The sequence below is a fragment of the Sander lucioperca genome, chromosome 3 (assembly GCF_008315115.2).
Source record: "Sander lucioperca isolate FBNREF2018 chromosome 3, SLUC_FBN_1.2, whole genome shotgun sequence".
Classification (NCBI taxonomy): Eukaryota; Metazoa; Chordata; class Actinopteri; order Perciformes; family Percidae; genus Sander; species Sander lucioperca.
Window position 1 is genome coordinate 23884802 of NC_050175.1, and position 17799 is coordinate 23902600.

The 17799-nt window shown below is 39.6% G+C and overlaps 2 protein-coding genes across 5 annotated transcripts in view; one reads left to right on the forward strand and one right to left on the reverse strand.

Annotated features, from left to right (window-relative positions):
- Positions 1–65: 65 nt before the first annotated feature.
- On the reverse strand, positions 66–1612 carry polr2l (RNA polymerase II, I and III subunit L). Of its 2 annotated transcripts, none has more exons than XM_031324296.2 (3): positions 1359–1612; positions 765–869; positions 66–364 (listed from the first exon to the last, which is right to left on the reverse strand). In XM_031324296.2, the coding sequence occupies exons 2-3, from the start codon at positions 857–859 to the stop codon at positions 256–258; spliced, it is 204 nt and encodes a 67-aa protein (XP_031180156.1). In that variant the 5' UTR covers positions 860–869; positions 1359–1612; the 3' UTR covers positions 66–255. The 2 variants fall into 2 exon arrangements, with proteins under 2 accessions (XP_031180156.1, XP_031180157.1); XM_031324297.2 differs by having other exon boundaries at positions 1378–1480.
- A 6673-nt stretch (positions 1613–8285) lies between these two features.
- dagla (diacylglycerol lipase, alpha) overlaps positions 8286–17799 on the forward strand; it is a 36352-nt gene continuing 26838 nt past the window's right edge. For all 3 annotated transcript variants that reach the window (XM_031276579.2, XM_031276578.2, XM_031276580.2), the window contains exon 1: positions 8286–8535. The gene's annotated coding sequence lies outside the window, so the exon portion shown is untranslated. The remainder of the gene's footprint in view (positions 8536–17799) is intronic.

Genomic DNA, 17799 nt, shown 5'->3' on the forward strand with positions numbered 1-17799 from the left:
TTTTCACCTTATAGTTCCACTAGAAAGATTATAGTAACTACATAAGCCAGTAATACCGGAACCAATGTCATTTAACAGCTTTATTTAAAAAAACAACAAAAAAACCCCATCAAAATCACAAATGAATGTTCCAAAAGTCTTCACTGTAGTCGGCATTTGTTGTCACATCATTATAATAATAGAGCTGTGGCATGGACATTTAATGTGTCCATGCCAGAGCCCCACGAGGTCCGTGCAGTTCTTTAAAGTGGCTAATCACTTCTCCAGTGGAGCATAATTCAACAATTTCTCAATAAGATCCACATGAGAAAGGAGCATCCGCCGACAACAGTATCTCTTCAGGCCCAGGGCATCAAGGGCATCACTTAAGTGGGAGAGAGGAGGTAATGTTAGTCATAATGCATGGCATACAGATCACTGAATGAATAAGTAAAATGCATGGACATTACTGCAGACAGTAGTCAGGATATGAGCATAAATGCCCTACGGTAAATGCTATTGAATGCATCATACGTCTGAATGTAGACAACTTGAAACTCTGGACAAAATGAAAACAACCCCGTGACAGCTGAATAGGCTAAAAAGGTTTTTGATGTGTTGTAGTTCTACTTGACTGCTTCTAGAATGCATGTGAATTGTTTGGGTTTTGACTTTATTCACGATTTAAGTAATATATTGCCACGAACCACTGAAGTTACTACTAGCTAAATCTGTGTGGAGATGTAGCTAGTGCATGACAGAAGACAGCAGGTAACGTATCTCACCCCTCAGTGTACTCGGCTTGAAGTAGGCCGAGATATGCCTCCCACTTGTTACCCACGATCTTCCCACACGTGAAGCACCGGACAGGGATGATCATTGTAAGACACCTGGAGACAGAGGCACATCATCCTGTTAACATTCATACCCGAGTGGAAACTGTAATGAAACCATTTCTTTTTATACAAGTAACGTTACCATTGTGGTTAACATACGGTAAGTATTTGTTAAGACTGTGAAGTTTCCTCCAGGGAAGTCGAGCTGTAGCTAGCTAACTTGTAACGGATAACGTTAGCTAACTTCAATGTTTTGCTAAAATTCCCGCTAACGTTTACAAAACGTAGCTTTAATGGTCGTGTTTTCGTTTAAAAGATTAACGCAAAATAAGTCTTACGTTTCAGTAGTTACTGTAACTGTTACCTATGAGCGAGCATAGCCGATAGACTCAAGACTGCAGCCACGCGATTAGCTAGCACAACAGTAAACGGTTAACGTTAGCAGACGTTAGCCGCCAATAACAAGTTGCCATGAGTTCACGTAATGTTAATTATGTACCAGTCAAAACAATGTCTAAAAAATGTCAAGTTTTATTTACTCACCGTCACGAATCTAGTTTACCTTAATCTTAAATGTGATGTTAATCTGAGAGAGTGATGGTAACGTTAGCTTCTCTTGTTCTCTCCAGCCGCAGCAACACTTCCGGCCCAGGTCCTTCAAAATTAAAGCATAACTTCCCCAAAGGCTTACTGATAATACACTTGGTCCATATTATATTAAATTTCGGCACAAACGCGTGTCAAGTTATTTGCCAACAACTGCCACACTGTAAATGTGCAGAATGGCCCAAAACAAATCATTCTGTTTAGTTTTCAATCATTTTGGCTGAGTAGACCTCAGAACTGAAAGAGTGTACAGTACAGACCATGCATGCTTTGACATCTCCCTGACTATCTTGTGAGTCTTGTTGCGTCTGCAAGTCAGCCTATATCTTTATAAATTTTTTTGCATTGTTTGGCGTCCCCAGCAAAATCTCCGTCTACCTGAGTACAGGTTTAATCAGCCAAGAAACATCTTTAAGGGCGCAGAAGAGCTGACCGATAATGGCTTTTCTAAGCCAGTCTAGATTGATAATTGAGAATAAAAAATTGCCCTAAACATAAATATTTTAGCAAGTCGAACCATACATGTTGTCAAAGATAACTTAATTCAGTAGTTCACCCTGAACAAGTAGGTAACTAAGTTGTTTGTGTTCATGAGCTTGAAAGAATTAACATTTTTAAAGCTTTATACAAATAAAATGTTTTAATAATTTGACTATTTTAACATATACAGAACACACAAAAAATGTAATGGAGATTTAGTAGGGCAAAATGTATAAGTTAAGACTTAAAAAAGGGGGATCCAGCATGCAAGTATATCCTAATTATATTGTATTGACAGTAAAATAAATCCCACAAACTCAATTGAATGATCAGTTTAATTTAAAGACAATTTCACCTCTAATTCATATTACTGAAGCTCTGTATGCAAACATATGATCCCTAATTCTGAATATTTGCAAATAAATACTCACTTGGGCTGGTTCACTGTCTTTAATAAAGGTTGGATGACGACCTCTCTTTTTTACATTTAGGAGTTTGGGGGCAGAAGGGAGTGTGCATAAGGAAAATACATTAGAAATATATAAAAAAATATATCATAACCAGCGTTATCATTACACTCACCATGAAAAACATCATCATTGCCTTCATCACTCATCTGTAACATCACCCTCATTGCCATCAACATCATTACCAACAATATTATTACATCATCATTATTGTAATTTAACTTGCTACAGCACATGTGCTAAATGAGGAGTCCTATCTGAATTATTGCATTTATACGCTGTTGAAATTATGAAAATAGGATTTCTGTTTTGTTTTTTGTTTTTTTGGTACACTGTTTTGTACAATGTAAGGTGAAGTTTGTTTTGGTGTTGGCATACCATCGTTTGGGGGTGTTGACTGTGGTGAATGAGGTATGTCTATACAATTTTTTTGGGCCAGTAATGTGTTGTAAAATTCATAGGTAGCTTACCCTTACAACTAAAATCAAATAATGGTGTGTATCGGTACTATCAGAACTGTCTTTCTGCTATCTAATTATACAACAGGGGCATCCCCATGAGCTTTACATACGAGTGGACACTATTGTGTACAGTGAGTGTTTGCTGCTGTGAATGCTTGACTTTTTTCTTTTTCTTTGAGTAAACTATACAACAGTAGTTCATCTACAGCCCAACTTTCATTGTATTAGCAACTGGCTGCTGTCATTACATTATAGTTGTATGTAGTTATGAATGAGGATTTAAATTTTTTCCTGAAGCCACATAAGGGGAGCACAATGAAGACATAAACAACTCATGTTTTGGTAGCAGGCTTTAAACCTGATAATGTAACACTAATGGCTGTTCAGCATGCTATAGCTAAGTATCTACTGTAGGATGTTAAAAGATTTAACCAGCACATGAAAGGTTATTGATTTTTTGATCATTTGACAGTAAAATAAAACATTCTTATTCTACAGCAAGAGGTAACTTCACTATTATTCTCTGACACATACTGTACATGTTTTATCTCTTACAATCCCCAACATCCCATTCCCTAAACCACTGCATGCTTATATTTTCTGTCTCTGAAAAAGTTGATTTAAAATTGTACTGTGCCATTCTCTATTTGACATTTTTTGGACATGCAGGGATACAGTGTCTCAAAACCAAATCCCTTAACTTAGGCTTTGATTTTGCCAACATATGTGCAATACATCACAGTGCATATTTCCATCTGTTTCTCTTTCAATTTTCTTATTTAAAATGTAAAATAAAACCTGAACAACTCTGATAGCCATGTATTGCTATCTATAAGTTTCAACATTACGAATACAGCTTTTCATTATCTTTTAGCAAAGTGAACCAAGCTGATTTTTGGAGCAAGAATGTACAAGTACTGCAAGTTTATGTCAATATTTGTGCAAACTGGATTAAACAGGATAAAGCAGTTGAATAAGCTACCTTAAGTAGAGTTTAACCTTTTTAGCTCAGTACTACTGTATGAGTTTTTGTTTTTAAATAAATTTATTATTACAGTTCTGATGCAGTATTGAAGCAACTTCATGCATATATAATGTGTAATTACGCTCCATATACAGCCTTTATCAAAACTTGAATGGGTTGATTCACTACAAGTGAAAGCAAGCCAAACAAAAAAAAAACCTAAGATGCACAGTGGCTCCCCATCCCCCATATCTACTATAATAGTCTGTGAACCACTCAGCAACAACTTTCTAACTTATCACCAATACATATTTTAATATGAGATAATGATTTGGTTTTAATTTCTCCTCGCCAGTAGCAATACTCCCAGAAAGATGGCTCCTACAGCAATAACAGCACCACCAATGAAAAAGGGTTTCAGGTGTTCCAGAGAGTCTGTGCCGGTGGCCGCAGCCTCTTCACCTGCTGCTTCAGCTTCTGCTGCCCCATCCTGGGGAGGAGGTTGCTCGGGCTCAGGGGCTGCAGGGGCTGCAGGGGCAGGTTCAGCCTTGCGTGGGGCGGCCGGCTCCTTCTTCTCTGCTTTAGGTGCCGCCTTGGGTGCTGGAGCCCCAGACTTGGCCTTGGCTTCCATGGACTCAGGGACAGAGGTGTGGTCTGGTCAGGAGGAGTCTTTAAATGGTCAGCTCTGTGCTGCTTCACTAGAGGAAACACAGCAAACAGACAGCCAGATTATCCCTCTAAATTAGGCTCAGACATCATGTTATCTGCTCTGCTGAATGTAGAGACACTGACATACGAAAGAGCCCTTAACATTTGTGTACAGTGATGAAGCAGTCATGTGGTGGGGCCTTAAAAGTGACCTTGGAAAAAGACGACATTGCTGGGAACATACTGATGCTCAGAGGACAGGGAATAGTTTATTTTGGTCTCAGCAGCTGTGACATAATCTTCCACTGAAAATGTTACAATGTTACAGCAGCTTCCTGTGTAAAGCTTTTTCATGGGAAAATCTATCTGTTTTGTAATGGAGGAAGAGGGAGCTGCAGAGCTTATTTAGAGTAGAGGACTGAATCTCTATTTCTTTGACCACAACAAAAGCCAAATCCAGATGCAGTAACGTGTAGATTTAATCTCTTCCTCTGTCTTGCTCTCTGTTCTCTCTCTGCATGAGTCATGTGTGCTATAAGACAAGATGGAAGAAAGAAATAAGGACCATCATGACTGCGAGGAAATCAGTGAAATGCGAATGAGGGGGAAAAGAGGAATAAACACTGCTGAAATTGAATGAACGCTTCATAGCAGCTCGCACTTTACAGAATATAGGCTGGACACGTTTTTACAAAAATGCTTCTTATTTAATCCCGCAGTGATGTGATGAGAGGAAATATGGACATTACCTACCTCTCCAACAGCTCTGTAGAGATTACAAGAATACCAGATGGAGGAGGAACTGCAGCAGTCTCTGGAAGTGAGAATGTCCTTAATATAGGAAAATGAGAGAAAGCAGAGAGATAGAGGACACTGAAAGCAAAAGGGAGGAAAATGAGAGAGGGAGAGGAGGAGAGACTGGGATGTACCATCTAGTCCTCAAAAATAGGGGAGGTCTATTCTTTGATTACATCCTGGGTTTTAGAGCCTTTTTAATTAAGCATATTCTTAATCCCATTGAGTTTGTAATAAGGGTTATTTCAATATGGCAAATTTAGTGTTTGATTATCTCTACAATCATGAGCTATAACACGTTACCTTGTGAAAATAATTAAGTGTGTTCATTTTTGGAGGCACGATGCAGTAGTAGAAGGCATTTGGAAAATGACATTTTAATTTGGCTCTACACAAGCACATTTGATTTTAGATTAAACAATTACTGAGGTTAAAGTGCTGACTTTCACCTCTAGGTGTGTTTGAGGCGGTTTATGTCTACATTGTTGACAGTCAGTGTTTTGCACATTCCAACATCTCCCTTTAAACACTTAAACAGCTTTTTTTTATTTATTAAAAATGGACATTTATATATTTTTTATATATTATTTTATATTTATAAATTTCTATTATATTTATAATACTTGACTTGCAGTAGGCTATTCTTTTCTCATGTGTTATAAGGCAAATTCCTTGTATGTGAAAAGCTGTCAAAAACCTGATTTTGATTCTTCTTTTTACACATTGTCCCCACATTTTCTGACAGAGCAAGAGCAGACTGACAGGGCTACAGATCAAACACTGTTAGACCAAACTGAAGCTGAAAATCTGAGCTTTAGTCTCATTGTTTTATTTCAAAGACAATGTGCAGTAGTACGGAACCAAGACATGCATATAATACAGTCTGCATTGTACAGAGACTATTTTAATAATTACTCGCCTAACTAGTTCATTTTAGAGCTAGAAACATAAGCTGTATGTACATGGGTAACCACATTAATTACTCTCTGAAGGCTCAACCTTACCCAGCATGCATTGAGTGAGACCTCTTTTTAACCTAACTGAAAAAAATAATGCACTTCTTCTGCATTTTGCCCCACCAGCACATACCTTGGTGACATCATTTACCATCGTCTTCTGTCAATTCCCATAAGATGTTTGGACACGAAATCATGTATGTCATGTTGCTTTCTTCTCTATGAAGGGAAGTCATCCTGCATCACATTTGCCACTGTCTATACACGTGCTTTATAATATGAGTAATGCTACATTGGAAATATGCACAGGGAATGCTGTTGCAGTTGACACACACAGGCAGGAATGGAGCCCTGAGGTCAGCAGTCTGTGTGAAAGTGAGAGGTCCCTGTGACAGGACGAGGGAGTGTTCTGATGAGGTTTTGCCTCATTCATTTGATCTATTTTTAATAGATAGTTGACATAGCTTTCACTTGTTCGCCTGCATTTTGTACAGATGACAGTACACCTAGCTACTTTTATGTAGGCTATAGGTTTTATGACGTGACGCTGATCCACGCCCAGTAGCCCTACACGTCAAACCAAAAAAGATTGTAGTATGTCAAGATAGTAATCGGTAAAGTATGGAGTTGTCGGTCAACTCCGTAGCCTATTGGCATAGATACAGACTGTCAGGGCCACATCAAGGGAGAAAAAATTGAGGAAGATTTATTTATTTTGCATTTCGAGAATAAAGTCGAAATGTCGAGAATAAAGTCAACATTTCGAGAATAAAGTCGCTATGTCGAGAAAAAACGTGACATTTCAAGAATCAAGTAGGACTTTTGAGAATAAACTAAACTACTAGCTTTATAGTCTTCTACAAAATGCCTTGCGAAGGCCCAATTGGTCGGTAAATCCAAAACGTATCAAAAACAATTCATACTCGAAAATCAAACAAGTCCCTCTCCCCTTTTTGTGTCAATTAATATCTTCTCACCGAATATGTAGCTATAGGATATATGAAACATCCTCAGTTGGGTGATATGTCGCAAAATAGGCGAGAACTAGAAAGAAAACGTAAAATTGTGGGAGGGCCTAGCTATGCTTACGGTCCAGCTCAAATCCTGTGAACAACATAGCCTACATTTTTGATAGTTTAGTAGGACCTAGTTTAGTTTAGTAATAGTTTGTATACGATTTGCCTAAAATTCATGTTTATTTACCTCACAAGCATAGACTGTAAAAATAAACAAGTCACAAATCAAGCTTTCCCCCCCCCCTGTTCCATCCCTGTGGTAACCATAGAGATAGAAACGGTGATGTGGGTAAATTAAAAACTGCACATGCGCTGTGGCAAACCCGGCCCAATCCAATAACTTTGATATTTTTGCCTTTAAGGTAGCCTAATGATATTTTTAACAAAGAGCGTTGAAAACAGACTGTTCCCACAATCTTACAACTAACTGACCAAACAAAGAAGAGTGTCAAATCCCAGTCAATCTCCCCGGGGTCTTTCTGGGTGACTTCCCAAAGGGGAGCGGCATCCTCTCGAAAAACACTGCCCTCTTTGATTCAGTTGCAGCTTCTTTATATTCAGAAACCACCGGTGGCGCCCTTTCTCCACATAATCCAATACACCCATGGCATAATCTCCAAAGTGTCTGCGGTCTGCCATTTACTAAAACGAGTCAGGTGTGCGTAAAGAGAACGTTGTACAGGATTTGCGCAGTCAAACACGGAAGGGGGATACTGGATTCGTAACGTTACGTACTTTTTCAGTGGGAGAAATATCCGAGGGGATGGGCCAGATTCTGTGGAAATGCTGCCTCCGTTTAGCAGCTATCCGTGCTGGGGTTCGGGAGTTGTCCGGCTGATGGCACACACAAGCGACTGGCTAAAACGTGAGAATCGAAGGGCTCATCTTGTTCCGAGGCACTCGTACCTTTTCTAGATAGAAATCATCATGCCGAGCTCCAATGGAGGGACGTGAAAACGACCCACACTCAGTGAACTGCCACAGCCAACGACGTGTTGCAATTAAGCGGAGAACCAAGAAGCCGTTAGTGTCCAGCGGTTTGAAAACGGTCGTGTAATTAATAACGCACTTTGATGGCATGTGTCAGGTTTGCCATAACCGAGGAAGCTTCAGCTCTTTGATTTCTCTGGATCCATTTATCCTCCCGTTGTAATTACGTTTGTACGGTTATTATAATTCTATCGGTGAGACATTTGTGAATTCATCCCCCCCAACCCTGAGCCGGTGTCGGGGAGAGCGGGGCTGACGCGGCTCGGCAGTCGGAAGGATATGGGAGAGCGAGCGGAACCGATGCAGTGGGTCTTGGCAAGGCATCGTCAAAATACAGGTGAGCAGCAGGATGAAGGACTGATTATCTGACAATCTGACTGGTTACCTGCCTTTAGCCATATGCAGGAGTCAGGACAGCCAGCCCGCCGTGGCACGGACAGTGTGACCCGGTTTAGTAATCCTTGTTTTAGTGCTGGTGGGAGACACATTTCTTATAGGCCACATCTACATTAGCTAGGCCCGCAGGATGCCACCTTAAGCAGCTGTCCTGAATAAATGAGATTAGACAACACCGCTGCTGCTGCTGATAGACTTGTAGGAATGGCACATTTTGATGCTGTTGCACATAAACACACAGGGCTGCTGCAGCTCACTGTATTTTGGATTATTCCGTTATTTCATTTCGTTTCATTTCATGTCATTTTAATGACACATGCCATCACAAGAGCTCAGCTTGATGTGACAGTTTCTTAACCCAGTTGGTGTAAACTGCCAGTAGGCTACTTCAAAGTATTCAATTGAAGTAGCCTAAGTTAAATTACCCATTACCAATATCGGTGTTAAGTAGGGGTTAACTTATTTCTTTATTCTATTTAGGGGGCTATATGATCACTCCACTTGTCTTTTCATTATGAGAATTGACTAACCAGACTTAAAGCCTAAAGTATCCAGACTATATATGCTTTTGGTTGGGCAGTAGGTGACATGTTTCCTTTTTAAGAAAAGGACTTGGCACAGTGTCAGTAAGGGGAATGTCACACCTGTTTATCACTCACGCTGAGAATATTTCACTGATAATTCACAGCCTTCCTTTTCTCACGACTTCCAGTTGTGGATATTGTTTTTCTCTATTGTCATTATGTTCATGCCACTCAAAGTGCAACAATGCAGCCATTAAGCAATATTTCAGCAATTGACCAGAGGTGTCTGTTAGGGAGTGTCAAACAGCCCAACGAGGATAAGGAACGCCTCCTAAGGGCTTTGAAAAAAATATGATAATCAAAGTATTAGAGAGATGTAGCCTACAATTTTTGAGCTAAACAAGAGATAAGTTCAGCGACAAAGAATGAGGAAAAAGGGGGAAATGTTAGTCATTACACATAAAGTGGCACGTAGTCTAAACCTGTTGTAGTCTTCTGTTTCATGCTAAGGCACCAGATACGTTTGTCATGAGCAGTGTTTATTGCACACAGATGAGTACTGGACTCTTTTACTATTTGCATCTTTATTTTACTGATTTCTGCACTGCGTCCTGCCTCTTACCATAAGCCTATTCACTATAGACGAGCTTTAACAATACATATTTAATCAGATTTAAATAAAAAATTACCCCAAGCCCATCCATGTAAGTCTGCATCAACACCGGTGTTTGCACTTGGTTTACTGGCATCCCTGTGGGCTATAACCCTAGTGGAAACCTTTGCCTCCAGGGAGTCCTGGCAGATACAGTATGTTGTCTCTGTTTTTTCCAAAGTACACACACACACACACAAAGTGTAACATCTCCTTGTGCTAGAAAACCTGCTTCTCTGCTCTAATATTGACTAATTATTTTAGATTATTTGATTGAGCAGGACTTATTGCTGGTGTTTGGGTGACACAAGGTTTACAAGGTAAAGGTCTATTGTCATTCTACATCACAGGGTTGCACAACGACATGTGAGTTGTAGAACCTTATGCTACACAAAAAACAACAACATCAACAACAATCAAACAAACATTTTTTAAGGTAGTTTTATTCTGCCGCGTCTAAAATTAGCCGGATAATCGGCACTGTTTCTGCACTGTGTGGCCCATAGAGCAGGCGCACTAGAGACTTCTCTTTATGTTATTAGACCAAATCTCAGTCTTATAAACTAATGATGGGCAAAGTTTGGTATTAAAGGTTGTCAGCAGTATTATCTCAACAGCCCATCTGTACTGTCGTGTTTGCTGCATAGCTGACACGACAGGAAGGAAGGAAAAGGAAAAGAAAGGAAATTCTTATTTTTTAACAGACTTAAAAAAACACCAAGACACTTGTACTGACTCATTTCGGGGAAACTGAGGAGTGATTTGAGTGAAACTTTGACACTTCGGGCCCTATCTTGCACCTGGCGCAGCGCTGCGCAAAGCCCGACGCAAGTGTCTTTGCTAGTTTAAAGGCACACTATGCAAGATTTGTACCTTTTTAAATATAACAGCTTCAAAGTCATTTCGATGGTAAACAAACTCATAGTAGGGCGAATCATCCCGATAGCAAAGCAGGGGGGGACGCTGCTAGCAAAAACAGCAATGCAAGTTTGGCAGGTGGTGCCAAATCTCGCAAGAATCAGTATATCTTTGCCTGTTTGATGTCCGACGCTTCCATCCTACTGAACAGGTACCAGTATACAGGGGGAGGGGATCAGGCCGTGAGAGACGGAGACGGCTCTGCGTGACAGTAACGTTAAATACAAGTACTCCACAGTACCGACTCTAGGGGTCGCTGTTTGACAAAAAACGGAAACTGCATAGTATGCCTTTAAGACCTACGCAGTTGTCAATTTCCCGTCCAGCGTCCGCGTCATTTAAATAGCAAATGCACCTGTGCCCATCTTTGCGTCCATGGCCGTGCTTGTTTTACAGGGAGGTGTGTTCAGGTGAATTTTTGCCGTATTGCTATCTTGAGGCAGTGGGAAGTGATCACGCCATTGACCAACAAAAACCTGGTCTAAAGTCAATAGCGCAGCATTTCATTGTTATTTTAACAGCAAATTAGTAAAATGCGCCTAGGCTTATGTACAGCTCGCGCACACTATGCTTGTTACACACACACACACACACACACACAGGGAAGCGCAGCAGCACACAAACATGCAAAAGATTACAAATTAAAATATCACGGTGCAAATCTGCCATCATAATAGCAATGCGCCATGGTCCAAACGCGCCTGGCTTTTAAAGGGAATGGGAGATGACACTCTGTTTGGTTTATTGCATGTTACGCCCAAAACACACCTATGAATTAATGAAGACGCTAAGTACAACCCTTTTGAGCCATGCACCTGGCGCACGGACCCTTTTTTTCCGCCGTCAAACTAGCAAAAGTGGATTTGGACACGCCTTAAACACACCTGCGCCATGCGCTTCACGCCGTGTGCTTAGATCGTTAAAATAGGGCCCCTCTAGTTAAATTGCAAATATTCAGATCAGGCATACATTTAATCCTTGTCTGAGATAATGAACCCAGACAAGATTAGATAATCTTGTATTGAATGTATAATGACACGGGCCCTTGAAATCGAAGCTAATTTTGTTGTCTGTGTGTAGAATACATGTCGGCACAAAAGGCACCTTTTTATTTTTTGTATTTTTATGTACGTTGTTTTTTTTTTTTTTACTTTTTGTCTGTAACACCATATCGTGTAAAACATGTTAATTAGAACAGTAATCTAATTACAAATTATATATTTTAAATGGACTGTTCTAAAAATCTGGGTTCCAGTAACCTCTGTGTATTCTAGGGGTGGGAATCTCTTGGCACCTCACGATTCGATTCCGATTCAGAGGCCAACGATTCGATTCTAAACCGATTAGCGATGCAGCAATTTTTTAATGTACATTTCCATGCGTGATTTTTAAAAATATACATATAAATCTGAGTTTGCTACTCAGAGTTTGCTAATCACTTCCTAGACAAAGCAGCTGGACAAATCTTAGATTTTGACATATATAGTATTTGTCACAGACAAGTTTTAATGAAATGTTTTGTCTACTGAGGTTTTTATTTTGTAGTCATTCCATGCTTAAGCCTTAAACATGCTTGTGAAAGTCACCTTCTCTCTCAGTAATCTTCCATGTCAGAGCCTCAGTCATGTTTAAAGGTGGATAATTGGCTTCTTAGAACATGAAACATGAGGTGGTCAGATGTAATGTGATAAAGTAGATGAACAGCCTATGTGTTTTGCCTAATAATTTATGTATGTCTTATTAGATCATGTGTATATATACAAAATTAATTTTTTTTTTTTCCTTTTGGCCATTTTTGTGTTTTGTTTTTTTCTGCACTCTTGCCTAAACTCTAAGTTGTTGTCCTCTTTCAGTCACTCTGTTTTTTGATTTGTACTTGTCTACTTGACAGTAACTTTTAAATAAAAATCAACACATTAATTTTTGAATCAATTATTAAGTTATCAGAATCGAGCAGAATCGAATCGTTCTAGAGAGAATTAGATGCATCTAAGAATCGATTATTTCTCCCACTCCTAGTGTATTCAGTTGTCAGACATGGAGCTTGAAATGTAAATTCATGAGCGATAACGAGGGGATTAACGTGCAAGTTTGCAGTTGCTAATAAACTTCTGTCACAAATGTCAGGTCTTCTTTATGTCTTGTGGAGATGTATAGCTGTATATCATAGCATGCCCCTTCATTTTACACTTGCTCTTTTTACCAGTGCATCATGGGACATGTGATCCATATAAGCCATATGTAAAAGGGCATCACTCTATGATTATAACCTGGGAGGCAGTTTTGATCATCTGGCAGGTGCTTTTGAACACCAGATGTGTGTTTGTGGGTGTCCCCTCCTGGACATATTGCAAAATCTATAAACTGCAGAACTGAAATCATGTGATTCTGCAGCAAAGCCATTAATAGACAGCTGTGTGAAAAATAAAAAGGTGTGAAAAACGCTAAATTAAAGTACTACCACAATACATTCAGCACACTGCTGCAAACCTATGGCTGTAGGAGTGTACTACATGGACAAAACTGCTGCAGTTATTCTCAGTATCTGACCAGATATAATGACAAACAGATCGGTACGTGGTTTGTGGCAGCATGCCACAGACAGGTTGGCAGAGCACATATGTTACCACCCCAACACAAAAAAAACATTTACGTATACACAAACACACATGTATCCGCAGTGCACATACTATCACATCAACTGAAAGAAGAGTAAATGGAGTAGGAAGAGGTGAAAGGGATTGAGTGGGTGGCAGTGGGAGAAAAAGATGGAGAAAGAGGCAGAGGGAGAGTAGGAGTGAGTGGCACATGGCTTTTAGTCTAAAAAAAGATGAGCATCACGAAACCAAAACCAGAATCTGGATTAGCTAGATAAGGAAGAGGAGGGGGACAGGGGAAGGCTCGAGAAGAAAATGTAGGTTTCCTCTGCACCGAAAATGGTGCAGATGCACACGCTCGGTTTCATGCTCATAAATGTCCTCCAAAATATGAATACTGAATGAGTGTGTGGGTAGACGGAGAAGAAGGAGAGAGCATGAGGATGGGAAGACAGAGGGTGAGATGGAGATAGGAGATGGGTGAGATTCTTTAGGATGGTCAGAATGCTGCTGTTGTGTAACAGAATAGGAAGAGACAGGATCCTTAGAGACAGCAGGAGCAGAGCCAGGGATGTGACAAATGCTGGAGAGAATCTTGATCTGAGCAGAGTGTAACACTGACCCAGGCAGAAAAAGAGAGAAACTGGAGCAGATGGATGTGTGACGGAGAGCAGAGGAGAGGGGAGAGATTTGGGATTGTGCTGCAGTCATGCCAACCGGGCATAACCACAGCATTTTCTGTAGACATTCTCAGTAGTCTGTCCAGGATTGTGCCCAACTCCTCTTCAGTCTGCCTTCACTATCCCCCTGAGCAAATATTGTTCCTTTCTTGCTGTTTTCTATTGATTCTGACAGCATAACAAGCTACCTGTAGGACAGGGGAGTCACTGAATGTGTGAATGTGTGCCCACAGAGCTTCTCTTTAATAATAGTTCACCAACTGATTGTGCAATAGTTGTATACACCTTTACATATAACCCCAGGAATATCGCATGATACTGACACAAGACTCCCATGTCTGCATATGGTCTGTCAACTTTGTCACCGAAGCCACATCCTTACATTTCGTGTGTACAGACAGCATGAACGTAAAACTTACATTCTCCCATCTATTTTACATTCACCAAATAAAAGTGCAGCGTGAGTATTCACATCCCATGGATCATCACAGGATATCCATACTTGCTTCAGAAATTAAATGTGCTGCAGTGAATGTTGGATGCATCCAGGATGTATTCAGGTGCTGAAGTGAAAACTGGAGTCTGTTCACCTGCGTCTTGTTGGACACACCTTAGTTTACATAGATTTTCTCCCAGTATGTGTGAGTGTGCTGACATTAGAGTTACAGTGTGTGTGAAGAGTGGTGGATGTATCACCAGGAACAAGTAAATAATCGCACCACTATTGACGCATGTGTATAAGTGTTTTATATCTGTTGGCTTAAGATGGATATAATTTGTGTAGGATGTATTTACTGTCTATTGAAGCACACCATAGGAAATGCATGGTTTGACAAGAAATAGCATCAGAGCATTCCAACTTTGGATGGACATCCACAAAAACACAGTTTTAGAATATATCACCCACTTGACAACACAAAAGGGGAACAATGTTAAATGTTTGTGTAATCAAGTGATGTAGAATACACAACACACTGCTACACTGGAGCAGCTGCCCTATTTCAACCAGGCATGCTTTTTAGTGTCAAACTAAATGTGTATATCGGTGAAATAGGGCTGGGCGATATGGAGAAAATCAAACATCACGATATTTTTGACCAAATACCTCGATATCGACACCGCAACGATATTGTAATGTTGACTACTGGTGCTTTCACAAAATATTTACACAATGAGATTTTTGATAAATAATCATCAGTAATGTGGACATAAAGACTAGGTGGAGAAAAGGCAAATAATAGAACAGCTAGAACAGTCTGGTAAGTTCAGAAAATGACATCACTTTACTGTAATGCAGCCTTTAAAACCAGTAAAAGACAACACTTATGCCATATTACGATATTACGATATTCAAAATCTAAGACGATATCTAGTTTCATATCACGATATCAATATAATATCGATATATTGCCCAGCTCTACTGTGAAAAAACACGTTTGTTGGCAGCCGTACCATCATGTATCTGTTCAAATAGGAAAATAAACACAAAGCTGCTGCAAGTGATGCTCTACCCAAAACAGAAGTCAAGTTGAGGATGAAGAAACGACAAACTTTGCACTATGACCTTTTAAGCCTACAGAGGATGTGTGTTTGACACTCAAAATATACGCGCGTACGTGTGCGTTCCTCTTGAGCTTGGCTAAAGCAGTGGTGATAAATGGAGAGGTTTCTCAGGGAGAGAATGTGATAGAAAATAAAGAGGCTGCAACGAACAAGCTGTGTGCCACAGCTTGGCTTGATGCTGCTGTTGCTGCAGCAGACGTGACTGAGATGGAAGAGTAGGAAACAACTGCTGCTAGTAATACCCGATCAGCCTACTGTCTTTAAAACAAGAAATATACAACTAATGTTGAGTTCAGATGGGGGTTGAATTTGCGGTTTGTTCAGCTTTTAGATTCAGGTCCAGCATCTGTATCTACCCCAGGAATGATGATGATGAGGAATTATTGATATATTGACCATGTTCTGTGTAATCCTGTGAGACTATGAGTTTTTACCTCTTTATTAGCAAAGGTGAATATGTGTGTACAAACCGAATGAAGACATACCAGAATAGCTAGATTGTAATAACATTTAGTGGTAAAAAGCCTTGTGTAAGTAAAAATAAGATTATTGTGGATTTTACTAGGCTATATCATGCAGGAGATGCATCAGACAATTCGAAAGCAAACATTCTCAGTAAAACATTACTAATGCTGTGCTGCATGCCTGTGCCTTGTTTGTTTCATGTCCATGTCACAGACAAAGCCATAATGACAGACGGGGAGCCCTGTCATTGTTGTTGCACCACGTGGATACGGGCCTGGGCCTGGCACACAGTAGCACACAGTGTGGAGCACAAAAGCATTGCTCACATGCAGGAATATGTCAGTCTTTTCACAAAACACATGTCATTTGGATTGAGACGGAGTCACTAGCTCAGGATGAGAGTCAAGAGTTTGCATGACTCATGCTGAATGCAGAAAGCACTATCATAGCAGAGTCAGGGACTGCAGCTCAGCCTGGAGTTGTCTGTGTAGTATAGGTGCCCTAAAGGTCAGGTTTTAGACATTTTAGATGCTCTTTTGATCTCAGGTTAAAAAAACAGCAGGGTGTGTGTGTGGGTGCCAGCTTCAGCTTCAGGGGACTGGAACTGAATGTATTTATTGCTTTAGGAGGTTTAAAAATAAATAAAATAAACTTAAATAAAATAAACTTTAAAATAAACTAAAATTTCAACCTCAGTAACAACAAAGTTTCTTTACTATTCCCTCAACATTAAGAAGGGATTGGCTCTGTGATTGCTTTTATTCTGACTGCGTCATCTCCTAGTAAATCATGGAGGGTATCATTTATATTATATGAGCAAAGCATATTCGTTGAATCAATATCCACAGTAATATAGAAATTGTGGTGTTGTATTGAATAGCGAAATAACAAATCTGTGGTCATATTTTAAATTAAAATAAATACTCATGCAGGTAATGAAGAACTGCTTAGCTGAGTACATCAATATGCTTTCAAAATAAAAAATAAAAATGGTCATGCCGATTAGGGTTGCAAAGGGGTGGAAATTTTCTGGTAAATTTCCAGAAACTTTCCATGGAAAGTTAAGCTGGTGAATTTTGGAAACATTCCAATTTGGAAGCTTTCATGGGAATTAATGACATTATGGGAATTAATGGGAAATTATGGGAATTAACTGGAAATGTTGGGTAATTCATACAAACTCTATCTTAAACAAACATAAATATAAACATTTTGTTTTGTAATAAGCAGACAGGCATATACAGTGAATACAAATGAGTTATTCGTCAGTAGAACTTTGATATTCTTTCATTGAACAACAAAAAAACATGAATGTTGAATAAAATAAACATATTCCCTATGGCCCCTCCCCCTCCCCAAAAGTCCTATTCAAGCAACTGTTGAGTTATCCTCAATAGCCTTGCAGTAGGCTAAGTAGTAGCCCAAACCATTGACATTGGGTTAAAAAAAAAAACTCCCGTATTTTAAAAACTAAATATTGGCAAGTATGTAGTAGCCTATGCTGATTACTGCGTGCATGTCATTGATGAATATAGGGAGGACATTCAACTGAAGTTGCATTAAATCAGATTGTTTTAACCAAGATTATGCTGCAAGATTGTTTTTTTTCCAACTACATTTAAGTTCCCTGTTATAGACTAACAGTATTATAACAAGCAATATTAAAAATATCCAGTTTATTCCCATTAATTCCCGTTTATTCCCGTTAATTCCCATATATTCCCGTTAATTCCCATGGAAAGTTTACAACTTTGAAAATTCCCGGAATTTTGCAACCCTAATGCCGATATGACCAGTGATGATGAT